Source organism: Achroia grisella, unplaced genomic scaffold (assembly GCF_030625045.1).
Source record: "Achroia grisella isolate CSIRO2021 unplaced genomic scaffold, CSIRO_AGI_Agris_v1 utg821, whole genome shotgun sequence".
NCBI classification, from domain to species: Eukaryota; Metazoa; Arthropoda; class Insecta; order Lepidoptera; family Pyralidae; genus Achroia; species Achroia grisella.
This window is the reverse complement of record NW_026713035.1, coordinates 1,588,238-1,616,129: the sequence shown is the minus strand read 5'-3', so window position 1 is coordinate 1,616,129 and position 27,892 is coordinate 1,588,238. Positions and strand designations below refer to the sequence as shown.

General features: G+C 35.2%; 2 protein-coding genes across 2 annotated transcripts; both read right to left on the bottom strand.

Annotated features, from left to right (window-relative positions):
- Positions 1–27,850, bottom strand: LOC131851948 (zonadhesin-like). Its single transcript, XM_059202507.1, has 17 exons — positions 27,765–27,850; positions 26,728–26,925; positions 26,169–26,363; positions 25,639–25,833; positions 24,999–25,196; positions 24,806–24,916; positions 21,217–21,345; positions 15,616–15,804; positions 14,914–15,108; positions 13,623–13,829; positions 13,052–13,240; positions 12,251–12,445; positions 11,866–12,015; positions 11,423–11,611; positions 2,063–2,266; positions 1,355–1,549; positions 1–137 (listed from the first exon to the last, which is right to left on the bottom strand). The coding sequence occupies exons 1-17, from the start codon at positions 27,829–27,831 to the stop codon at positions 94–96; spliced, it is 2,850 nt and encodes a 949-aa protein (XP_059058490.1). The 5' UTR covers positions 27,832–27,850; the 3' UTR covers positions 1–93.
- Positions 24,767–25,815, bottom strand: LOC131851986 (inducible metalloproteinase inhibitor protein-like). The gene is made up of 3 exons (XM_059202547.1): positions 25,639–25,815; positions 24,999–25,196; positions 24,767–24,916 (listed from the first exon to the last, which is right to left on the bottom strand). The coding sequence occupies exons 1-3, from the start codon at positions 25,739–25,741 to the stop codon at positions 24,777–24,779; spliced, it is 441 nt and encodes a 146-aa protein (XP_059058530.1). The 5' UTR covers positions 25,742–25,815; the 3' UTR covers positions 24,767–24,776.
- Positions 27,851–27,892: the final 42 nt, after the last annotated feature.

Here is a 27,892-nt window from a genome sequence, read left to right as displayed (position 1 = left end):
CCAAAATTGTTTAATTGTCGTACAAGTATAATGTACGAACTAAAATTTGATGAATTTATAGTAGATATATAAAAATAGACAATTGAAATGTAATTAATTCTGTATGTTGCTAGATGCCGGTGAAGTTTCTTTCTTGGCTGAAAATTAAAGAAAAACACATAAGTATATAGTTTATATAATTACAATGCATTATTGAATTTAAGAAAATCACTAAAAGCTGCTGCGTCTGTATCATGTATTATAAGGATTTTTTCAGACTAGGTACTCAATTCTCTTGACCGCAATTGGCCTTTACAGCTTCACCGAACAATAGGAGGCGAGTGCTGATGGCACTCCAAACCTACGGAAGGATTTATGGAGCGGCTGAAGGCCAACTCTCGTCTTACGGATATGACTTTAGTCTCGGGGCACCGCTGGGGTTTCGTACCTCGGCTCAGGCCGTCGTAATTTCAATCACCAGGGTGGACGGGGGATAGAACGGAGAGGCATATTATAAGGGTTGAAATAATGTTAGAATTTCTATACATACTTATAATTCAATTAACACGCAATAATATTAAACAGTTGTTCATTAGTTTCTATTAGGAATAGGTGCTTCATTACTTCTATTCTTCTTCTATATATATGCTATTATTATAAGCAGACATAATATATTAGTATGATCCGCTTTAAATTAATCTTGCAATCGCTTTATAGAAAATTGTCCTAAATGTATACCAATTTTACAATAAACTGTATAATACAAAAGAACATATAAAATGTTCCAAAATAGAACCATAATGTACTTTCCATATTATGTTAACATCCCAATGATAATAACCGTTAAGCGTGGTTTGAGAATCTATATTTACAATAAAATTTATGCTAAACTTCGTTTATTATTCCAGTAACAGATATTTAAATATCTCTAATATGTGTACAAAATAAAAAAAATCGTGTATTTTATATATTTCTACAAAAATATTAATATAATTATTTTACTTCTTTTTAAGAAACTGTAGAGGAACATGCCACTGTCACCAAACACTGAGTGGAAAGTGTTAACTGTAATTTACCGATAAGACAGCATTCTGCACAGCACAAATACACTGGTAACGATCATGGCACTTCTAATGCATTACCAAAGGCTCTAACTAATAATATATAGACATTTTAACCTAATGTATTAAACCTTATAATTGTTTAACTTTAAAACTTGGAATATTATTGAATTAGTTAGTCATACCAAAAGCGCATTTGAGATATTAAAAGTATTTCATCGTTCTGACACATTAGACTCTAGGTCTAATTTGCACATTGAACTCAATGGAATAGAAAGTTATCAAATTACATGATAAAAGAACATAATACTCACGACATTCATGCGCAGGAATACAAATATCTGTTGCATTCCTAAAGTGATTTTTAATGCATGTGCAACGAGGTTGACAATTCAATACCAGAGTGTTACATACAACTGGTTCTTCATATGCACTGTCGCAGTACTCGCCCGAACAATCTGAAGGGCATGGGCTCCATTCTTCATTAGGTCTTGTGCAGTTTACAGGAGCTGAGATAATAATAGTTAGAATAAGTGATAATTGCATTTTCTTATAATGGAACAAATTAATAAAAGAGCATGGGGCAATATGATCATTAACACGATTGTCATAAAATGGAAAATAAAAAAAAAAACGGAATAAATAAACATTTTGTTAACATTTACTGAACACAACTGGTTGCTTTGTGTGTAAAATAAACCATTTGTACACTCTGTATTTTCGTAAGATATAAAATATTAATAAAATAGAATTATGTCTTCCATGTATAAGAATTTAACAATATACAAACACTCACAATTTTTCAGTTTGTAGTTTGTTACCAGAAATTATAGGTTGAATATCATTTATAATACAAAAAAATATTTGTATTATAAATGATATTCAATATTTATATGTGTTTTATAAAAACATATTATAATAATGCAATTTTATGACAAGTATGATTTCCTTGCAAACCACAATACTCAGGTACCAGATTTAAAACTGGAAATTGTTTATTATTGTAATAATAATGAACTTACGACAATCGGAAGACACAATGCATCGATCATCTTCACGGCTTAACTTCTTGTGGTTCAAATTGCATACGCAGCCAGACTGACAAGGTGAGAAGGGAAACGATTCACATATAACTATGGCACGGCTGTCGTCCACTGGACAATAATCCGTTGGACAACCAGAGTAACAACTTACGAATCTCTCGTTTTCTCCGCATGGATTGCCACCTAAAAGTATTTCAATCATTACTAAACTACATCTTATTCTTATAAAAGACGTTTTGTTTTTGCAATCTAAAGTTACACGTTTATAAATGACTAGGATTACTATTTTATCAGTGTACATAACACTGATAAAATAATTTATAATAGCTATGTACATACATAATATACATATTGTTAGGAGTATCCTCTAAATTTAATTAAATAAAAGAAACTTATAACAAATCGTATAATTAATTTTAACAAAATCAGTAAAAGAACTTATAAAGCAAACACGGTATGATACGGAGATTCGTTCGAGAGCACGTCTGTCGACCAAAAGAGAGGCCGCACACCGGGTTTCGCAGCCTTTTATAGACGCGCCGCACGACGGTGGCGCCACCACAGGAAGTTACACCTAACACGGCCTCTCCTGACGGAGCATCGTCCCCGATGCTTTCTGGTCACGGCGCGTCGTCTGGTCCGACTGCTAATCTTATGCGCTCTGTCCAGGCTGAAAGTATTCTCAGGGCTATTGCTCGGAGACGAGTCAACAGTGACTCTTCACAACCTGTGAACCATAAGTTAGTGGTAAGCATTTTATTTTTGGAAGTAGGATCACGTTGCCTCACAAGGACTAATTTAAATCTGATCTAAGCTTGTATACATAGAAGCCACACAAAGCTTTATACGAGAGGTAACCTATAACACACTTTACGCTACACAGAGCCTTACACGAGATGTATCTTATAACACACTCGATGCTGCACAAAGCCTTACACGAGGTGTACCTTATAACACACTCGATGCTGCACAAAGCCTTACACGAGGTGTATCTTATAACACACTCGATGCTGCACAAAGCCTTACACGAGGTGTATCTTATAACACACTCGATGCTGCACAAAGCCTTACACGAGGTGTATCTTATAACACACTCGATGCTGCACAAAGCCTTACACGAGGTGTATCTTATAACACACTCGATGCTGCACAAAGCCTTATACGAGGTGTATCCTTTAGCACCCTCGATGCTGCACTAAGCCTTATGCGTGGTGCTACCTAATACACACTCGACGCTGCACAAAGCCTTACACGAGGTGTATCCTATAACACGCTCGATGCTGCACAAAGCCTTATACGAGGTGTATCCTATAGCACCCTCGATGCTGCACAAAGCCTTATATGAGGTGCTTACCTATTACACACTCGACGCTGCACAAAGCCTTACACGAGGTGTATCCTATAACACACTCGATGCTGCACAAAGCCTTACACGAGGTGTTACCTAAATACCTTACGATAAAATTTATCTCAAAAATACAAATTACATTAGAAAAACTCAAATTCCTTTTTGACTCTACTCTATTTTGACTCTGTATAGGTTAGAACAATAGAGAAAGCATTTGAGTGTACGAGAATATATTTGTATTCGTTACATTTTATGTACTGCATCATAAGGTATTGAAAGTATAGTGGACCTGGACATTGGGTGGAGAGGAACGTGATATAAAGTATAAGGTAACATGTTTACACATTAAACAAACAATTCCGTGCTCTATAGTATTTCTTTACAAGATGGACCCTACTTTGAAACCGTCAACTAATTTGAACTCGACAACGTTTCCACGTCAATATGGTCAACACGTAGTCTTTAGAAATATAACAATAATCGCGACTTTTTCCTATAGAGATATGTTAATAATTATTTTCTTTAAGATTTATTTTCTTTATATATCGCAAACTATTCAACTGCCCTTGTACAAGTAGTTTCATTATCAGCAGCATATGCTACTACGATTCGTGAGGTTATTAAAAGGATTTCGATGCGTGAGATATGAACTAACCTTTACGATATTCAAACGTCAAATCACGATCCTGTAGGCACATTCACCAGCGCACTACCCTAGGCAAGAGATCCTCTTATAATTTTCAGGGCGTTGCAGTTAGTTACTACCCTAAAATGTTTTCCGATGAGATGACGATGTTGCAATGCCTTGACAACAGCAAGTATCTCGAGCTCAGGAGTAGTACCTTGGATCTGCACATATTGTAAAGCTACTGCGTGTATGCGTCCGTCTTTTCCTATTTGAATTAGTACCGTAACCTAGTGCACTTGCATCCGTATGGACTTCAGTCCGTAAATAGTCAAAGATAAGCAACGCGGATTGACTAGCCAATATAGAGATGATCTCATCTCTCTAGTTTCTATTCTTTTCCCCGTTAAAATTTCAAGAGGCGATTTGGGTGTATCACGGGATATACCGAATAAGATAGCTGACCAGTATCACTAAATAATATCAACTAAATATTGCACAAACCATGTCAGCTCTCCTTAAATGTTATTGTTTGCATTTGATCAGTTCATTTTTATTATACATCGTCTCAACCGACAACATCGTATTCCGCAACAAGCAGCTTCGACAGTTTTTGGTATCCAAAACTACTACGGCGTTTATTTTCTCTGTCCGTCATACACATGAACGAGGACTGCTTGTAGAGACTTTCCTACTCTAACACCGCTTTAATCTTATTTACTTAATCAACCAATTGATTGCGTATTTAATATTTAGGTTTTAATGATTTAGTACTAATTCGCAGTTTGTATTCACACATTTGAACTTAAAATGTACAGTTACCACAAGTGTTCAAAAAAGCAACAGACTTAGTCTTCCTCGCTCGTTCCTTATACGATAAGATAGTTCACGCGGAAGATTCAAAAATAAGTATTACTTGATGAATGAATGAAGTGCTCAAATTGAAATTTGTTTGAACGAAGAATCCATCATTTCTTTTTGGATACGTTCGGCCTGACCTGACTCTTACAAATAGTTCCAGTCTCCTAGGATACACCACCTCAGGAGCGAGGTAATTACACTTAGCGGAAATGAATTGTAAACCTGGATTTTCACACGCATGCTTAATTTATAACTGTAAAATAATTTATATGGTCGATTCGGTAATTAACCGTCGTACCTACATAACGCTACTTCGTTAACAAGTAGTCGAATGTGTATCTCTATACGGTATTGACCATAGCTGTGACTGAGCCACTAAAAAGTATTCAGAATGTTTATTCATTAAGACTACAAATTTTCTTTTTCATCACCACGGAACGGTGTATTTATCAATTGAAGTCGCGCTATCGATTCACTACGCGCTATATTATTTTCAAAAGAGCGGTTTCTAAAAATACGCTAAAAATCGTTATTTCGTATACGCAATGTCTTTTCAATATTAAAAATATCATTACCAATGAGCACCGACGTCTTTAAGATAATCACAAGGTACTAAGAAGTTACTTCTTGTGAGATGTTATGAATTTTGCAGATTAAGTAAGAAAGTAATCAAACCGCATATCCATTTCGTCTAAACAGCATAATATGTGCACCTTACAACACGAAAACGATCATTTGATTTAAAAGAAGTTGAACTACTATCGTACTAAACATTTGTGGGTATAATCAGACCGCATATCCGTTTCGTCTAAACAGCATAATATGTGCATCTTACAACACGAAGACGATCATTTGATTTAAAAGAAGTTGTTGAACCACTATTGTACTAAACATCTGTGGGTACCCGCATATTACGGCGCGATAATTTCGTAAATGTGCATTATCACTAGTAAGTCACGGCGAAAACTTGCGTTAGCCTAATTCAGATTATTTCTTTGTAAAGTAAGCGTATTCAGTATGACCTATATTCTTACAAAACGCATATGCGATTTTGTCCGTAGGTTATTTTTCAAAAGAACTAAATTTACTTCTATACTACCCGACTATATTGCAACTATAGCACCGTATTTGAGAATCTACTTCTGTACTACGTAGTTTGCTATCATATATGACCAAGTATGATCATCACTAACTCACTCACGTTACTACGCACTTGCTTCACCTTTTAACAACAAAACTGACACCGTCTGTCGGTTCACTGAATGACCACGATCTACTTCATCGCAACTACTTGTCAATGTTGCGCATACTTAAAAGTATGAAATATAAAAATGGAAAGATCTCACCAGATTCATGACATTAAACGTCGATAAGACGTTTCGTAATGTCTGTTGAGGTAGCAACCGATCGCGCCACCGCACCAGGTGCGCTCGTTGGCGCCGCGTTGGCGGGTCTGGCTGGCGCGCCGACTGTCTGCGCGGGCGGCGACAGCGCGGCGGGGCCGGTGCCGGCGCAGGCACGTCGTCAGCATCTACGTCGGCAGCTATATGCGAACCCCTGTTTCGCTGAGCTACCCGCACGTTGTTCCAGCGACACCAATTGTTGAGACTTGCGTCCATTAACGCTCCTAGTTCACCTATATTTGATAGGTGGAGAACGGAGACGCGTGCTCTCGTAACGATGGGCGTTTTCTACTCGACATGTAATCAATCCTTAGTCAAAAATGTTATTCGCGACCAAAAATGGCCTCGAATCCCACTTCTGATGTTAGGAGTATCCTCTAAATTTAATTAAATAAAAGAAACTTATAACAAATCGTATAATTAATTTTAACAAAATCAGTAAAAGAACTTATAAAGCAAACACGGTATGATACGGAGATTCGTTCGAGAGCACGTCTGTCGACCAAAAGAGAGGCCGCACACCGGGTTTCGCAGCCTTTTATAGACGCGCCGCACGACGGTGGCGCCACCACAGGAAGTTACACCTAACACGGCCTCTCCTGACGGAGCATCGTCCCCGATGCTTTCTGGTCACGGCGCGTCGTCTGGTCCGACTGCTAATCTTATGCGCTCTGTCCAGGCTGAAAGTATTCTCAGGGCTATTGCTCGGAGACGAGTCAACAGTGACTCTTCACAACCTGTGAACCATAAGTTAGTGGTAAGCATTTTATTTTTGGAAGTAGGATCACGTTGCCTCACAAGGACTAATTTAAATCTGATCTAAGCTTGTATACATAGAAGCCACACAAAGCTTTATACGAGAGGTAACCTATAACACACTTTACGCTACACAGAGCCTTACACGAGATGTATCTTATAACACACTCGATGCTGCACAAAGCCTTACACGAGGTGTACCTTATAACACACTCGATGCTGCACAAAGCCTTACACGAGGTGTATCTTATAACACACTCGATGCTGCACAAAGCCTTACACGAGGTGTATCTTATAACACACTCGATGCTGCACAAAGCCTTACACGAGGTGTATCTTATAACACACTCGATGCTGCACAAAGCCTTACACGAGGTGTATCTTATAACACACTCGATGCTGCACAAAGCCTTATACGAGGTGTATCCTTTAGCACCCTCGATGCTGCACTAAGCCTTATGCGTGGTGCTACCTAATACACACTCGACGCTGCACAAAGCCTTACACGAGGTGTATCCTATAACACGCTCGATGCTGCACAAAGCCTTATACGAGGTGTATCCTATAGCACCCTCGATGCTGCACAAAGCCTTATATGAGGTGCTTACCTATTACACACTCGACGCTGCACAAAGCCTTACACGAGGTGTATCCTATAACACACTCGATGCTGCACAAAGCCTTACACGATGTTACCTAAATACCTTACGATAAAATTTATCTCAAAAATACAAATTACATTAGAAAAACTCAAATTCCTTTTTGACTCTACTCTATTTTGACTCTGTATAGGTTAGAACAATAGAGAAAGCATTTGAGTGTACGAGAATATATTTGTATTCGTTACATTTTATGTACTGCATCATAAGGTATTGAAAGTATAGTGGACCTGGACATTGGGTGGAGAGGAACGTGATATAAAGTATAAGGTAACATGTTTACACATTAAACAAACAATTCCGTGCTCTATAGTATTTCTTTACAAGATGGACCCTACTTTGAAACCGTCAACTAATTTGAACTCGACAACGTTTCCACGTCAATATGGTCAACACGTAGTCTTTAGAAATATAACAATAATCGCGACTTTTTCCTATAGAGATATGTTAATAATTATTTTCTTTAAGATTTATTTTCTTTATATATCGCAAACTATTCAACTGCCCTTGTACAAGTAGTTTCATTATCAGCAGCATATGCTACTACGATTCGTGAGGTTATTAAAAGGATTTCGATGCGTGAGATATGAACTAACCTTTACGATATTCAAACGTCAAATCACGATCCTGTAGGCACATTCACCAGCGCACTACCCTAGGCAAGAGATCCTCTTATAATTTTCAGGGCGTTGCAGTTAGTTACTACCCTAAAATGTTTTCCGATGAGATGACGATGTTGCAATGCCTTGACAACAGCAAGTATCTCGAGCTCAGGAGTAGTACCTTGGATCTGCACATATTGTAAAGCTACTGCGTGTATGCGTCCGTCTTTTCCTATTTGAATTAGTACCGTAACCTAGTGCACTTGCATCCGTATGGACTTCAGTCCGTAAATAGTCAAAGATAAGCAACGCGGATTGACTAGCCAATATAGAGATGATCTCATCTCTCTAGTTTCTATTCTTTTCCCCGTTAAAATTTCAAGAGGCGATTTGGGTGTATCACGGGATATACCGAATAAGATAGCTGACCAGTATCACTAAATAATATCAACTAAATATTGCACAAACCATGTCAGCTCTCCTTAAATGTTATTGTTTGCATTTGATCAGTTCATTTTTATTATACATCGTCTCAACCGACAACATCGTATTCCGCAACAAGCAGCTTCGACAGTTTTTGGTATCCAAAACTACTACGGCGTTTATTTTCTCTGTCCGTCATACACATGAACGAGGACTGCTTGTAGAGACTTTCCTACTCTAACACCGCTTTAATCTTATTTACTTAATCAACCAATTGATTGCGTATTTAATATTTAGGTTTTAATGATTTAGTACTAATTCGCAGTTTGTATTCACACATTTGAACTTAAAATGTACAGTTACCACAAGTGTTCAAAAAAGCAACAGACTTAGTCTTCCTCGCTCGTTCCTTATACGATAAGATAGTTCACGCGGAAGATTCAAAAATAAGTATTACTTGATGAATGAATGAAGTGCTCAAATTGAAATTTGTTTGAACGAAGAATCCATCATTTCTTTTTGGATACGTTCGGCCTGACCTGACTCTTACAAATAGTTCCAGTCTCCTAGGATACACCACCTCAGGAGCGAGGTAATTACACTTAGCGGAAATGAATTGTAAACCTGGATTTTCACACGCATGCTTAATTTATAACTGTAAAATAATTTATATGGTCGATTCGGTAATTAACCGTCGTACCTACATAACGCTACTTCGTTAACAAGTAGTCGAATGTGTATCTCTATACGGTATTGACCATAGCTGTGACTGAGCCACTAAAAAGTATTCAGAATGTTTATTCATTAAGACTACAAATTTTCTTTTTCATCACCACGGAACGGTGTATTTATCAATTGAAGTCGCGCTATCGATTCACTACGCGCTATATTATTTTCAAAAGAGCGGTTTCTAAAAATACGCTAAAAATCGTTATTTCGTATACGCAATGTCTTTTCAATATTAAAAATATCATTACCAATGAGCACCGACGTCTTTAAGATAATCACAAGGTACTAAGAAGTTACTTCTTGTGAGATGTTATGAATTTTGCAGATTAAGTAAGAAAGTAATCAAACCGCATATCCATTTCGTCTAAACAGCATAATATGTGCACCTTACAACACGAAAACGATCATTTGATTTAAAAGAAGTTGAACTACTATCGTACTAAACATTTGTGGGTATAATCAGACCGCATATCCGTTTCGTCTAAACAGCATAATATGTGCATCTTACAACACGAAGACGATCATTTGATTTAAAAGAAGTTGTTGAACCACTATTGTACTAAACATCTGTGGGTACCCGCATATTACGGCGCGATAATTTCGTAAATGTGCATTATCACTAGTAAGTCACGGCGAAAACTTGCGTTAGCCTAATTCAGATTATTTCTTTGTAAAGTAAGCGTATTCAGTATGACCTATATTCTTACAAAACGCATATGCGATTTTGTCCGTAGGTTATTTTTCAAAAGAACTAAATTTACTTCTATACTACCCGACTATATTGCAACTATAGCACCGTATTTGAGAATCTACTTCTGTACTACGTAGTTTGCTATCATATATGACCAAGTATGATCATCACTAACTCACTCACGTTACTACGCACTTGCTTCACCTTTTAACAACAAAACTGACACCGTCTGTCGGTTCACTGAATGACCACGATCTACTTCATCGCAACTACTTGTCAATGTTGCGCATACTTAAAAGTATGAAATATAAAAATGGAAAGATCTCACCAGATTCATGACATTAAACGTCGATAAGACGTTTCGTAATGTCTGTTGAGGTAGCAACCGATCGCGCCACCGCACCAGGTGCGCTCGTTGGCGCCGCGTTGGCGGGTCTGGCTGGCGCGCCGACTGTCTGCGCGGGCGGCGACAGCGCGGCGGGGCCGGTGCCGGCGCAGGCACGTCGTCAGCATCTACGTCGGCAGCTATATGCGAACCCCTGTTTCGCTGAGCTACCCGCACGTTGTTCCAGCGACACCAATTGTTGAGACTTGCGTCCATTAACGCTCCTAGTTCACCTATATTTGATAGGTGGAGAACGGAGACGCGTGCTCTCGTAACGATGGGCGTTTTCTACTCGACATGTAATCAATCCTTAGTCAAAAATGTTATTCGCGACCAAAAATGGCCTCGAATCCCACTTCTGATGTTAGGAGTATCCTCTAAATTTAATTAAATAAAAGAAACTTATAACAAATCGTATAATTAATTTTAACAAAATCAGTAAAAGAACTTATAAAGCAAACACGGTATGATACGGAGATTCGTTCGAGAGCACGTCTGTCGACCAAAAGAGAGGCCGCACACCGGGTTTCGCAGCCTTTTATAGACGCGCCGCACGACGGTGGCGCCACCACAGGAAGTTACACCTAACAATATATATTATATTATGTTTGAAACTAAATTGTAGGGGTATTATAGATAAGTGTAAATAGAATTAATTTAGATGGGCAAAGTTATTAACAGTAATTTATCTTCAAAAATACATATTTCAAAAATATCTTTATCAAAATATAAGTCAATACAAGCCGATTTTGAAAAAAAACAAATCATACTCTAAATAAAGGTTAATAGGTGACTCTTTTTAATTTCGAGTAATAATTATATTGAAATATCAAATACAAATTGTTGTTCATACATACATTTGCATTTCTCAGGTAGAATGCACTTTCCGTCAATTTCAGAAAGAATGTAACCTGGTGCACATTGACATCCAAAGGCTAAACATAGTCTCTTGCATGGCAATGAATTTGGTTGTTCACATGTTGATGGGCAGGGCGAAGGACATGTCTTAATAACAGCATTTGGATCACCGTTACAGCCCAGGTTCTCTAGAAAGCAATTATATTCTTAAAATAAGGTATATAAAATGTATATAAAAATCTCTTATAGATTCAGTGTTATATCGCCTCGTCGATAAACACAAAACGTAGACACTTTTTATTTTTGTATCTGTTTGTCTATAGCCACTTCAATTTCAATTGGAATCTTTAATGGACTGATGTTAAATTTGACAAGTTGTTAGTTATATTTCCTGGAAATTCAAGGAATAGCATTACGAATATTACTTCTATATTTTACATACGTGGACAATCTTCTAATTTAATGCATTTTCCTCCTTGCTTTGATAGTATATATCCAGATTCACATTTATTGACTGGACCTGATGAACAATTAGATGGATTTGGTACAGCGCAAGTTGCAGTACATCTATCATATATCGGTGGTTTTGGAACTGTAAAAATAAATATACACTTTGAAGTTAAAAATACATTTTGAGTAAATATAATATTATATAATATGTTTGATCTTGTTGCTTATAAAGAACATATAAACAGGCAAACAGACATTACACAGACAAGGAGAGTTTTCGTTTCATAATATTAATCTTAATTGTTATTCTGATTTCCAATACAAAGGATACAAAATTATAGGCTGAGCTAGTTAAATAATAGCGTGACGATACAAACCTATACATTTGCCAGAAGGTACGCAAATATCTTTATCGTTTCTACAAGAGTTTTTCTTGCACACGCATTGAGGTTGACAATTGTCTGGCGTTGGTTCACATGGGGGTGGATTGTCAATATCCTCGCATTTCTCATTGAGGCAATCCGATGCACACGGAGCCCATACTTCGTTAGGTCTAGTACATGACACTGGGGCTGAAATAAATAATAATTTGTAAGTGTTTGCAATGTTTATAAAGCGAACTGTAGTAATACACATATTTTTATCGGAAAAAAATAAATTTCTAATCAGAGTTCATCAATTCTATAATATTATCTCATGTAAAAAATAATTGAAATACACAATAAAAAAGTACGATAGTTTGCAAATTCGTATTAGAAACGAACTCGTGTCTCTAAACAAAATTTACACTAATTAATAAAATTGATCTAATGAATTCATTGTAGGTACTCTGTTTAATTTAATAAAAATTTTATATTGAATTTGTATAGGCATAAATTAATAATCATTTCCTTTCTTATTTGATGTAGTTAATTAAAACCAATACGAGTCAATTCCACAGTAGATAATTAAAATAACAAGGATAACATCTTAGTTCCCAGTAATATTATAGTACCTAACGCTCGAGATGCCCTGTATACGGTCACGTAACGATGTGAAGTCTATAGTAGTACAAAGTCACAATTGTTGCATACAGAAAAGCGACAATTGTGACTTTCCATCAGATAGTCATAAAAACATATATAAGATATATAAATTGGACGTAAAAATGTATATCCATTTTAATAATAGTAACTTACGGCAGTCTGAAGCTAAAATACAACTCTCGTCATCAGTGCTCTTTCTTCTATAGCCGGGGTTACAAGCACAACCAGGTGGACAGGGCCGGCCAGGTTTACAAGCGACCTGTAAACGACTGTCATCTTCTGGGCAGTATTGATTAGGACATCGAAATGCACAGTCTACATAGGTTTCATTAACACTACAACCTGTATCACAAACAAAAGGTAGAAATTATACATAACTATAATAATAATAATATATCAGGACAATTCACACAGTGCCAGCTTGTCCCAAGTTTGTGTTATGGGTACTAGACAACTGATATAATCACATAGATATACTTTTTTGTATACAAATATACATAAAAATCACCCAGAGCGATACACATCATGAATATAAATGTTTATACCGTGCGAACTGAACCCGCGACTTTGAGACCGCAAGTAAGACAGTATTTTTACAAACTATTGTTATATATATTGCTACAGTAAATTCTGAAGTATACTTTCCAATTTAGTTAAAACCCAAAAAACAATACGGTAAGGTTTTGGGTGAGAATTAAAAATTTTCATGTTAAATCCATCTCACCATTCCAGTTATGTGTTGGACACTGGTCACTGGGTATGCATGTCCCGTTAGTATCTCGTAAATAGGTATCAATACAGTTGCAGCCTGGCTCACAACCTCCATTAAGACACAAATAGTCTGTATAGATGCTCTCACAAGACTGCGGTGGACATACTATCTTGCAATCACTGTATACTTCATTTGTACCACATTCAGGAGTAGTGGATCCTGAAAGAATCCTTTCTTTATAAAAGTTTAAAAAGAATAGTTTCTCATTTCATAATAACTTTTCAAAGACAATATTGGAATTATTTATTCATGTCAGACATTTTACAGTAGAGATGAACTGGCAACAAACTCTACTGGTACATCTTTTTTAAGTCGATACTTTTTTGTATATTAAACGAGTCTTTAACTAATTGTTTTTTTTTAATATAGTTTTTAACTAGCCTTTGAACAATTTCTTAAATAATCATATACATATATATTCATATATAAAATCACCAGTTCGGTAGTACATAATCGTGATAAATTATTGAACGAAAGAGAGTGTATGCAATGTAATTTTTGATACTACACCAAGCTACTTAGTTACTGACAACAGGAGTAGTAACTCAAATTATTATCTATATATTATACAATAGAATTATAGTATAAATTTTAAGAATTATGAAGTATAAGTGTTTTCTACTGAGTATCCTTCCCGACTTTGCACAGGTGCAATTTATGAAACATGTGCAGCACAGCAGTTAAATTGAAAATCACTAATTTTATTGAATATTTCATGTAAAATATTATTTAAATACCCAGCAAGTTCGATGGTTTGTCAGTTGCCAGCAAGTTGTAAAATACAAGAAAAATCTACATCCACTCAAATGGGCCCTTCCTTGCGGAAACCCTTCAAATCTTTTATTGTATATAACAGGTATATATTTCTATACAATTTAATTAATACGGATTAATTTTGACGTATTTTAATATCATATATAATAATAATACATTTTTCTAATAATTATCTGTATCTATATATATTTAGACAAAACTTTCTCTACATACTTGCAAATTACTAAATATCAATTTTCTTATTATCTATTTTACTATCATCAACAAATTATCCGACTATTCTATTTTATGTATAGAATAATAAAGTCACTAGTACAGATATTGATATGACGAAAATATATCGATACAGTTGTAAGGTTTCAATATTAATATAACAAAAGAAGACATAATAAAGTCATTGAATTTATTTGGTAATTGTTATTGAACGTAAGATTCAATATTCAATAATAAAGCGATACTATATATTTACCTATAGAACATTGTTCACTCGGTATACATGTGCCTTCTGAATTCCTAAGGTAACCATTGATGCAATTACAACCTTTTTCACACGGACGATCTTTATCACATAGGTATGAAGAGTAAATACTTGCGCAGGATTGTGGTGGGCAAACTATTTTACAATCACTTGGTTCCTCATTTGGACCACAAACAGGATCCGGATCTGTAAACATAATCAGTTAATAACAGAAAGACTATCATATATGAGACCACTATAAGATAAGAATAATATATCAAAAATATTATATCGGTGTACTGGAATTATGATCTTAATTGCATTTAATTACTACTTACAATAAAGAGTTGTCCCTTGACACAAAAAAAAAATATTACAGATCATTTACAAGCATTACTAATTGCAGTTACATAATATGTTCATCGATATAAAATCTTATCGAGCGACTATTTGATGAATTTGTAAAGGGATATGAGTTAGTCGATTTTTGATTTTAGTAATACATTATTGATTAATATATTTGTGATTTTAAACTCTATTTACGTCTATTTAAACATTTTATCTCGTTAGAATCTAATCTTCACGAACTAATATGTACATTTAACCGTTCGACGTTAAAAGCATAGCAATATTATTCATTTAATCTATAAACTATAACTTATTTTTTTTTCTATTCATCAAATTTATTAGAATTAGAATTTAAATGTTACTTGCCTGAAAAACATTGCTCGTTTGGAATGCAAGTGCCATTAGCATTTCTAAGATAACCATTAATGCAATTGCAGCCTTTCTCACAAGGTAGTTTTTCACACATGTACGTAGTATAAATGCTCTCACAGCTTTGTGGTGGGCAAACTATCTTGCAATTACTTGGTACTTCATTTGGACCACACTTAGGCTTTACTAAAGAAAAAAAATACCTTTAAATATTACATACTTTGACAAATTTCAAGCGTGTGGTGTCGTTGTAAGAATAGCACCACCCCCTCTCTTCCCGTGGGTGTCGTAAAAGGCGACTAAGGGATTCATCGACCAGTGGACGGGCAGCAGCGTCCTACTGAGTACCTACCATCATACTGCGATCGCCAACCCGCATGCCAAGCGTGGCGATTATGGCAATATCCCCCCAAATGAATTTACACCCAACGCCCCGGCCCCCAGTCCCCGGCGGCCCCGCTAGTCTTGACCATGGTAGCGGTCATGGAAACGGCGGGGCAGGGGGTGCGAAGAATCTCCGGGTAAGACCAGGCTACCACAAACGACGACCACTGGCCCTGGCAACATACAACGTTCAAACACTGCGGACCGACGAAAAGTTAATTGAACTGGAGGAAGAGTTGAGCAGATTGCACTGGCATGTCGTGGGATTATCTGAAGTCCGAAGAAAGGGGGAGGACTCGATAGTCCTGAAATCCGGCAATCTGCTTTACTTCCGGGAGGGCGATCAACTGCCCCAAGGCGGTGTCGGGTTCCTCGTCAAGTCCCTTGTGAATAATGTTATCAAGGTCGAGAGCGTGTCGATTTGATACAATTACCAAACGGTATTCATTGAAGGTCATCCAAGTGTACGACCCAACTTCGACGCAACGATGAGGTTGATATGTATGAGGATATCTCCAGAGCCATACATAGTACAAAGACTCAATAACGTTGTCATGGGGGACTTTAACGCAAAATTGGGCAAACGAAGCGGTGATGAGCTGAGAGTGGGGCAATTTGGTATCGGTGATCGGAACTTCCGAGGTCAAATGCTGGCCGACTTCATGGAGAAGGAGAACCTCTTTATGATGAACTCCTTCTTCAGGAAGCCGGAACACCGGAAATGGACCTGGATTAGTCCCGATGGTGCCACAAAAAACGAGATAGATTTCATCTTGTCAACGAGAATTTTCAATGATGTCTCTGTGATCAATTCCGTCAAAATTGGAAGTGATCACCGGATTGTAAGAGGCACATTGAATCAGTCTGAAACTCGAACGATCCCGACTGATGAAATCTACGCTCCGCCCTACACCTATACAGATCCAAAACCCCGAAAGCTTTCAGCTAGAATTGCAAAACCGTTTCGAAAGCCTTGGTGACTGCGTTGACGTGGACGATTACAACAACAGGTTCGTGGAAACTGTCCGTGCGGCTGGGTCTAAGCACTTCAAAACCCGCCGCGCAGAAAGAACCGGAAAAATATCTATCTCTACCCTCAAATTGATGGATGAAAGGCGAAGTATGGTCCTGCAGTCTCCGACTGACGCTTCTCAGTATCGGCAACTTAGCAGGCAGATCTCTAAGTCCTTGACTCGTGACTTACGCCACTTTAACACAAATTGTGTAAAGGAGGCTATTGAGAGAAACAAGGGCTCAAAAGTCTTTAACAGGGATTACAGAGCCAGCTGACGCGACTTAAGACGGATGACGGCAGGATCGTATCGTCTAAACCCGAACTTTTGAGGGAAATTGAGAAGTTCTATGGACAGTTATATACGACAACCTGTTAACAACACGGCGAACGAAACGACCCTAGAGCCAAATTAACCCGACACTATACCGAAGATATCCCGGACGTCAGCCTGTACGAGATTGGTATGGCTCTTAAACAACTTAAAAACAACAAGGCGCCGGGCGATGATGGAGTTACTGCTGAGCTTCTGAGGGCAGGTAGACCTGTTCTATCCTCCAGAAGCTATTCAACTCCGTCATCCTCGAGGGCAAAACGCCTCAAGCATGGCAAAGGGGTGTGGTGGTTCTGTTCTTCAAGAAGGGAGACAAATCGCTTCTGAAGAATTTCAGACCCGTAACACTGCTGAGCCATGTTTATAAGTTGTTTTCGAGAGTCATCACGAATCGTCTCGCGCGCAGGTTTGACGACTTCCAGCCTCCCGAACAAGCCGGGTTCCGAAAAGGCTTTAGTACCATAGACCACATTCATACGCTGCGGCAGGTAATTCAGAAGACCGAAGAATACAACCTGCCACTTTGCTTGGCGTTTGTGGATATTATTCGATCGAGACGTGGGCTTAATCTCTCCAGCGGTGCCAAATTGACTATCGATATATCGAAGCGTTGAATGTTTGTATGAAAACGCCACTATGTCAGTTCGCCTCCACGACCAGAATTCGAAGCCTATCCAACTGCAGCGAGGTGTCAGACAAGGCGATGTCATATCGCCAAAGCTGTTTACCGCTGCGTTGGAAGATGTCTTCAAGCTTCTGGACTGGAGCGGGCTGGGCATCAACATTAACGGCGAGTACGTCAATCACCTTCGATTTGCCGACGATATCGTGGTCATGGCTGAGACCCTGGAAGACCTTAGCAAAATGCTCGAAGACCTCAGTAGAGTCTCACAAGGAGTAGGTCTTAAAATGAACATGGACAAGACGAAAATTATGTCAAACGTCCATGTCGTACCTGCTCCCGTAAAAATCGGAGATTCTACACTCGAAATTGTCGATCACTACGTATACTTAGGGCAAACTATCCAGCTAGGTAGATCCAATTTCGAGAAAGAGGTCAATCGTCGAATCCAACTCGGATGGGCAGCGTTCGGGAAGCTCCGATATATCTTTTCGTCCAAATTTCCGCAGTGTCTCAAGACGAAGGTTTACGACCAATGTGTGTTGCCAGTGATGACTTACGGAACAGAGACGTGGTCGCTAAATATGGGCCCCATCAACAAGCTCAGAGTCACTCAGAGGGCAATGGAGAGGGCTATGCTCGGAGTTTCTCTGCGTGATCGAATCAGAAATGAGGAGATCCGCAGAAGAACCAGAGTGACCGACATAGCCCGAAGAATTGCGACTTTGAAGTGGCAATGGGCAGGGCACATAGCTCGTAGGACAGATGGCCGTTGGGGCAGTAAAGTCGAGTGGCGACCGCGGACCGGAAGACGCAGCGTGGGAAGGTCTCCAGCAAGGTGGACCGACGATCTGGTCAAGATCGCGGGAAGGCATTGGATGCGAGCAGCGCAGGACCGATCGTCGTGGAGATCTTTGGGGGAGGCCTATGTCCAGCAGTGGACGTCTTCCGGGCTGCGATGATGATGATGATGATGATGACAAATTACAAATATTAAACCTAGAAATCACATAGTATATGGATGCAATGTTTATCTTTATGTAACTATACAGTAAACATTGTACAAAATAAGTAATAATGTCGTAATAGTAATATAATTATTATAGTAGTATTATTATAATAATAATAGTAGTATAATAATACTATAATTAATACCGTTGGTGAACCTAATAAATAATTAAATTAAAAAAACTTACATCATGGATGATCTGAATCGACTTCATTACTAAACAATCTAACTTTTTTATCTTTAGAATCAAATTCAAAACTGAATATTTGTGAATCCGCAAACGTACAAAATAGGTAACTGTGAACGACAAGGCGCCTAGAAGAGAGTTCATGTGGAAATAAAGTACAGACTTCTTACGCACGCAAAAATTAAAATAATGTGAGTGCCCATTTCTATTTAGAATCGTTCCAGATTAAACCTATTGGTTATATCCATATATAGCTTAAATGATTACTGTAGAGACGGATTTTGTATTCTACAGACTTACCTATAGACTTATTCAGAACCTTTTATATTTCTCCAATTCAAATTCTTCTCCAACTTCCCATTAAACTTCCAATAATACGATCGAGTGAACACGAATGGTAATAGTTTTAAATAAACAGCTTAAGTACATCTTTTAAGAAGTGTAAAATTGATTTTATTTTGTCTCGTTAATTTATCAGTATTTAGTATATATAATATAGAAAATGTTGATATTCAAATGGTTACTGTAGTTAATACCTATTTTACTATATAAAAAATATAAAACATGTATTTTATTTGGCACATTAGCCACTTGATACTGTAAACAGTTCCTCCATAATTCATTTCGAGGCAGGTGTTCAAATATTTTTTCATCGATGTTGACTCACGCATTGATCAACTTTTTATCATACAACAAGTGTTTGAACAATCACTTTTTTATTTTAATGTTATACAAACCGGTTAAGTTGTTGTGGTAAGTTGGGAAAAAAAGATTATCAAAGACTCGATAACGCAAACGTAATCTTTTTTTTTACGTGTGGAAATTCTTCGAAGACCAAAAATCCGCCGAAGAACATAGAATGAGTAGATTATATAAAAACTACACGGAACAAGTTGTGATGCTATGAAATATATCATGTTGGTACTCTGACTATGACTGCACCTGGTTACAGTGCTATCCTGTCCCTAAGGTACTACAAGGCTAAGTTTAGTCTTGACGATTCTTCATTACACGGAGCAACGACCTCTAATTAATTGTGAGTCTGTGAAGATTGCGTTTTTCTAGATGTTTTTTAAATGTATGAAATTTACAATAAAAAACCAAATTCAACTATTGTGTCAACATATCAACTCACAATGTCGTTAATAGAAATTATATTTATTACTTTATTACTGTATATAAATTTAATGTGAACAATACAAATAAAATTTAAATAACAATAAAAGTACATTTGGAGGACTTTCTACAGGTACGGTTAGTGCAAATAACTGTTTGCTGTTGGATAAGTAAGTAAAATAATTTACAATTAAATATATAAATATAAAGAATAAAAAACCGATGCCAATCACGTATGAAAAACTACAGACAATGGACATAAAAATATAATTCAGAATGTAGAGAAAATTAAAAGTTACTTATCCTTTTCTAAAGGACAGCCCCAGCCCCAGGAAATAGATGTTTAAGTTGTCGATAATGCTATAATCGCCGGCGTCAAATAATAGAAAAAACTACAATTGATCAAAATTTTCATTTGTATTTCTACATTCTTTTCCTTAGTAAATACTACATGAAACATAAACGTCAAGAGGATACATACACTATTCCATTTTACAATAATATTAGTATGGATAAGTAACATAATATATTAATTAAAAGTTTGAACTAGATGACGGGATTAATAAATATTTCCGCTCAACCCCGTTCAATCCTATTCTACCCTGTTCTTCTTCGTTATACCCCGCTGTACTCCATTCACCCGCATTCTTCCTCGTTTAACCCCACAGTGCCATTATGAAGGCATAATATAATGGATTTATTATAAGAATATAAGATTATTCTTCTATAAAATATTTAAATTGACAGTTGTAAAAAAAGCGTTAACAAATTTTTTTCCATTTTTCCTTTACGTAAATATTTTTAAGATACATTACAAAAAATATGTTTAATTGGTACAACCATGCTTGAGTTTTGTAGTTAGCAATTTATTGTTGTTATATAAATGCCTTGTCAATTTTTTTTTAAAAAAGGAATAGTAACCAAGATTACATACCTGGTTTTGGTGTGCAGACCGGAGGTTTAGGTCTCCCCGCGTCCACCTCAACAGAGGCTAAAATACTCAACAATAATAGAACCCACATGGTGAGCTGATATAAAATGAATGTATAAAGTAAAAACCAAGCTTATATCGAATGTGTTTATAATAGGGGAAAAATAATAAAGGATGCCAAACACCACGCTGGATGTATTCAATTCAGTTTAATGAAACGTGTTAATTACCATTTAAATGAACAGAAGTAAAAAAGGTGTTTTTATCGGCACAGTGACGGAGTTAGGTCCTTGAGTGTCATTATTTAATATTATATGTTATACTTAACTCATTTAATAATTATTAATAACGACAGCAGTCTAGATGAATGTTCTCTAGGTTTTTTTATTTACTTTATACTTAATTTATTTTTTAAATACACACACAAAATATTATACTTACAATTAACTCATAATCAATACTAATATTATAACTACCAAACTCCGTCTGATTCTTAGCTTTTCACTACTTAAAGGCTGAATTTTATTTGATAGAAAGTATCACTAGAACTGCCATATGCCATATTTTTATATTTGCCACCATCATAAATCGTATCAAACAATATAAAAGTCTCAAAAGTTTCAGGTAACATCTGTAATTATAGCTATCTCATCAGTATCTTATAACACTTTTTTCAAGTGTTTACTCATTATTTATAACAGCATAATTTTTAAGTTCGTCTCTGTATGAGGTAAAAAGTTATCGATGCTGCTAAGTATGAATTATGTTTACATATTATTGGTCTGTCTGGTATTGAACTGTATCGTTTATCCGGAATATTGAAATTAAATTTATCAACTGCATGGTCTCCTCTAAAGAACTCATAAGAATACTAGACAACAGATAAAAAATTACATAACAAAGGCACATGTACACATATCATACATACAAACATCTAGACTAATTCATAGGGATAGTTATATAGGTAAATACAAATGTTTGTAGTATACGGGAATATAGTATATACGTTATTCTACTTAAAATAAAAAAAACTTGTTTTTGTTTGAAATACAATTAAAAATTGTTAGATTGTAAAGAAGTGTTTTTATATTATAGTTTTTAATAAATTCTAAAGAGATGAATAGAAATTCTGAATTTTAATCTACATAAACAATATTAACACGTTTAATATAAAGCATAAAATTTGTAAATATAATGTAATAATAAATTCAGGTTTATAACCTGAATTTATTAAATTTAAATGTTGCTCACTAATCAATAACAAATATCGTGAGGCACGATAAGTAACGGAAATCATAAAAAAACTTGAAAATAATTACAAGTGTTGACAACACGTTTTAGGTACATATAAATACTAAATTCAATAAATATATATTTAATGGTTACCTGCCAAACTGCAATAGATAAAATTTACTTGAACTTATAAAGGTAATTCTTTGTTGTAGTTTTTCCAAATTCCTATTTTTTATTGAAAGTTTATTATTATTTGCGGTTTACATTATAGTTACAGGGAACAGGGATAGTCATAAATTGTATTTTCAGCTGAAAGCCAAAACTAGAATACTCAAATAACTGAACCACAAGATACAAAGTGGAATTAAAAAATAAATCTTGAATATACCTTACTATAATGATCATGGAAGGCTATCTCTCATCTATTTTAGCCACCTAGAAGCTTTTGTTTTGATTGAACGGTGGGATAGGCATTGAATTTAATAAAGTACAGAATAAAGAATAACTTCTTAGTTATTCGGAATGGCAACACATAATCACGAGTATCACATGTAACGTGATATCCAGCACTATATTGCTGAAACTTTTTAAGAGGATGTGCCACCCAATTGGAAATGGTAACGATTTTTACGTTTATTATATCGAACCTAGTGTAGTCAATTTTAGTAATACTTTTTAGATAGTATTAGATATTATTATAGCCTCGAATTTCTCAGTCGTACCGATTTTATAGAGCTTACGAAACCACAAAATAATAAATATAACCAATAAACTTATATTCAACAAATATTCGACTCCAATTTCATTTCAGTATCATCACTATAGTACTTAGTTTCCAAGAACCTACTTAAACTGGAGAAAATTATTGCAATACAACTTGTAATAAAATCAGCAACTTACGACCAAAAAGGTAATTTTCAATAAACAAAGGAGATTGTCTCCATAGTAATCTTTAGTAATAAAATAAATGCAAAAGTGTGTCTGTCTCACTATTTTCTCCTATCTCACGCCTAATCATTGTATCTCGTCGAGGACAGTCGATTAAATATGAACTCATAAACCTTAGGGTTTCTATCGGAGTATAAACTACTATCGTAGTTCACCCTAAACTAAACCTTTAATATGTACATATTATTACAATTATATCTAATTTCACTTGAGTGCGACCAAACCTTGTTCTTGAGCCAAGTTCTTGTCTGCTCAAACTACATTCGAAATTGACGGTAGATTTGACTGATATGTAATAGATATATATAATTAAAATCAGGGGGCGTATTTTCATAATCTCTTATTCCCATTCAGTTTAAGGCCGTAAACTGAACTGCCTGGAAACTGACTGGATTTTAAAGAGTTCATAATACGCCTCCAGATTAGATTTTAATACCAACAAACCAATAGTTACGTGGTCGAAGGAATGACGACTAAAATAATATCAAATAATATATTCTATTCCATTTTGGTAAGTAACACTTTATTAACTGGAATAATAATACTGTAATACGATACAATATAATATAATAAATAACAATAACAGCTTAAATGATAAATGGTATTTTCTGAATATATAATAATATTCCAAATATATAAGAATATTCCAAATTTATAACAATATGTATGATTTACCAACGAGGTAGTAGCAGTCTATAAAACCGAAGGAGGTTTGTTTATTCGAGGTTATTTTTAATTATGAAAAAAAAAGTGAACACTCTTCTCGGATTATTTTATTAGATAGCCATTTAAGTCGGTGGTGGTACGTAGTGTATGACAAATGTACACATTTTCATACACAGAAACATTTTCTTCTTCCCCTGAATCCTGTCAGCCATTATATCTGCAGGATAATTTTTGACGCGTTCAAATCGGAATCAAATAAATATCATTGAATAAATGACATATCTGCGTAAATATTGATAGTTTTGCCCTTTCTGGCATTATGTCGAAAGTCGTATTATACAGGTGTCTGTCCTTTTGGATATTTATGTTTTTGTTATTCTTCTGTCATATTCAAGTTTGAATCGAGAATACCATTTGACAGCTATAGTATATTCGACTTTGTAGCGATTCGACATTTGACTTAGAAGTTTGATTTTCAATTAAATTAATAAAATACATATTTTCCATTTGTTTTAGACTGAGTTATAAATATATTTGACATGTTTCACGTTAACGTCACAAAATAATATTAGTGGCTAAGACAAAAGTAGCAAATACTTTTAGGAGAAAATTATACAGATTTATTAAATTACGGACTAAATACTATGGCTAGTATTTAACAAAATAACAAAATTTTATAAGTATACAATTATTTTGATGGGCTTGATAATAATAATTTAATCGCTTAAATTTGTCCTTGATGTACTTTGACTGGTTGATGACGATGATGACGATGACTGACTAGTTGTTGATGACACGGAATTCGTATCATAATCAGATTCTTCACTTTCATCACTATAGCCAAAATCATTATCATCTACAAAAAATACACTATTAAGAAACTTATACAAATAGATTTTAAGTTCAAAATAAATTCAATAGGCTGTAAGAATACATACACGTGGGACATTCACTACTCGGTATACATGTTCCAAAGTCATTTCTAAGGTAACCTTCAATGCAATCGCATCCAGGTTCTGGGTCTTGAGGTAAACAAAAGTTTATAGTATATAAACTCTCGCAAGTCTGAGGAGGACACTCAGTTTTTTTGTCTTTCTTTATCTCGTTGGGTCCACATTTTATATCATAAACACGAGCTGATGAAGAAAAAAATATAAAATTAATTCATTTATATGTTTATATATGGTGAAGAATACGATGTCAATACTCTAAAATCAATTTATTATCTTCTGAATATAAAATCTTACAATGTCGGATTCATATAAAGTGATGTTTGTATTCTTATGGTAGTAAAATTTTGAAGAATCTTTTTTATGGCTTAGATAGCTGATGAATCAATCAATTACTAGATATTAATTTTTTTTTAAGAATCACCATGCAGTAAAAATTTGTAATCAATTTTATTTTTACACTTTTTGTTAGACTGAAGAGTATTTTATTATAGAATAGATTAAAATGAAATGAAAATCCTTTAATGAAAAGTCAATAATAAACATGATTAAAACTGTACCTAGACTGGTACAGTTTTAATCATAAAAAAATATAAATGTTATGCTTTTATATAATACAGATACATACGTGGACATTCGTCTGTAGGAACGCATATTCCGCTAGCGTTTCTGAAATAACCGTCAATACAGTTGCATCCTGGTACAGGAAGATTTGGCAAGCAGTCATACATTGTGTAGAGGCTTTCACAAGTCTGAGGTGGGCATATTATCGCATTATCAGTAGCTACTTCGTTAAGTCCACATTTTGGAGATGATACTGGAGCTGTGGATGAAATATAAGAATCGATTAATAAGTGACCTGATACAACATATTTTGTGTTACAATCGTAATACTACATTTCAATATAAAATAATATTATAAACTGTAACATATATTCTTAGCATCAACCCCATGCTTCTTCATTCTTCTTTATTGCCACTGTTTGGAAAATGGCTATTTTTGTAGTGTATTGATTATTGTAAACATTTTTATATTGTTATCCTTATATTGATAGTATTGCAGATTAGATGTAACATTAAGTACCCCGATAATTTGGGGAAAAAATATTCTTCTTTATTATTAGTAATTTATTTATTTTAACAAATTTTAATACATACTCGATGGACATTCGTCACTCGGGATACATACTCCAGTTGCATTCCTCAGATAGTTTTGAAGGCAGTCACAGCCAGGCTCAGGCGGTTTTACCTCGCATTGGAACGACTTATAAATACTGTCGCAAGTCTGCGGTGGACATACAATTCTATCGGTGGTAGGTACTTCGTTTGGACCACAATGCAAGAGTTCAGATGCTGAAATAGAGAAATTGTATTTTAAATATACAATTTATTTAATCTTATTTGCGTGACCTGCAACTTCAACCGTATGGAATTTACCTTTTTTAGTTATAAAAAATAAATTTAACAAATTTTTAAATTAAACTCTTGAACCAATTTTAAATTATATTCTTGAAACAAATTTTTAATTATTTTCCTGATGTAATTGCTTTCATATGCATTCAGTGAAAAGCTATTAATTTGAAATCCCAATTGTCATAATATATCACATTTTTTGGATCCCGCAAAGATATATCAGATGAATGGCTGGAATGGCAATCAATGTGACTTATAGGTATTCATTGCCATTCCAGCTATAAATAAAACATTTGGTACTTACGCGATGGACATTGATCACTAGGTATACAGATACCACTGGAATTCCTTAAATAATTGTCTACACAATCACACCCAGCCACCGGTGGTGTTTCAATACACGAGTATAGTGTATATATACTCTCACATGTTTGTGGTGGACATATTATCTTATTGGTTGTTGGTATTTCATTAGGCCCGCATTGAATACTAGCTGATGTAGCTGTGGATAAATATAAAAATTATGTATGTCTAATTTCCTCCATAAATACCACCCTAACTTCTTTCGCTCTCATAATTCGTCTCACATACATATCTTATCTTAATTCTAAAAACTCTAAGTGCTCCCTCAATTCTACATATTAATTCCTATAACAATTATATTATACCAATACACATTTAAGAAAAAATCAAACAAATCTATTAAAATTATGTAACTGTTTCATTCTTTTTATTTGAAGCTTTTTTATATTGTGAAACGAAATTATTTTTCCTGAATAAAGGGATGATCAAATTTATTTATAGTAGCAAAAACTATAAATAGATGCAAAATTCATTATTATGTTTATTTTAATATGATATGTTATATATTACAATCTCATTTTCTTTAAAATCCTAAGTACCAACTCTATTTTGGATACCTATTAGGTTAAAAAATATAACCTTACAGCAACACGATCTGACAGAATTCGTAACCGCATCCCTAGGCTAAGTGTATTTTCAGTTTCTATTATGTTTATGCACTTTAGAAAAAGTTTTTACATTACTAGTTGAAATATTTCTTATTACATTGACATCAAAAACTTACCTTTGTACTTTAAAACTTCCTTTCTCTGCCTCAAACTTCTCATTCTAACTTAGAAAAAGAGTAAATACACTAAATTAGCTTGGATAGCTGCGTACTTTTATTTCAATAAATGTAATTTGTTTTATTTTCTGCGTCTTTAAGATATTTTGACAACTTTCATCTTTCATTTTTCTTTGCCTATTTTATACCTATTATATTGTGCATATTTTTTACTAAGTTAACGTTTTTAGTAAATGTATGAGTTATTTGCTTACCTGATGCGTCATTTGTAACAAGCTGTTTTTGTACGGACCCTAAAACAGCTGTACACAATCCAATCATATAAATCGTAACCAACACCATCCCGACGGCGGCTTGATAAATTACACTGTCATTATGTTAA

Bases quoted from the DNA above. Each gene is read 5' to 3' on its own strand.
- LOC131851986 (XM_059202547.1), bottom strand. From the start codon at position 25,741: ATGTATGACTGCTTGCCAAATCTTCCTGTACCAGGATGCAACTGTATT. The intron at 25,197-25,638 runs GTATGTATCTGT...TTTCTTCATCAG, and splicing joins TCCTACAGACGAATGTCCAC to CTCGTGTTTATGATATAAAA. The intron at 24,917-24,998 runs GTATGTATTCTT...TATTTTTTGTAG, and splicing joins GAGTAGTGAATGTCCCACGT to ATGATAATGATTTTGGCTAT.
- LOC131851948 (XM_059202507.1), bottom strand. From the start codon at position 27,831: ATGATTGGATTGTGTACAGCTGTTTTAGGGTCCGTACAAAAACAGCTT. The intron at 26,364-26,727 runs GTAAGTACCAAA...TCTCTATTTCAG, and splicing joins TAGTGATCAATGTCCATCGC to CATCTGAACTCTTGCATTGT. The intron at 12,016-12,250 runs GTTTGTATCGTC...TTATTTTTACAG, and splicing joins ACCTTCTGGCAAATGTATAG to TTCCAAAACCACCGATATAT.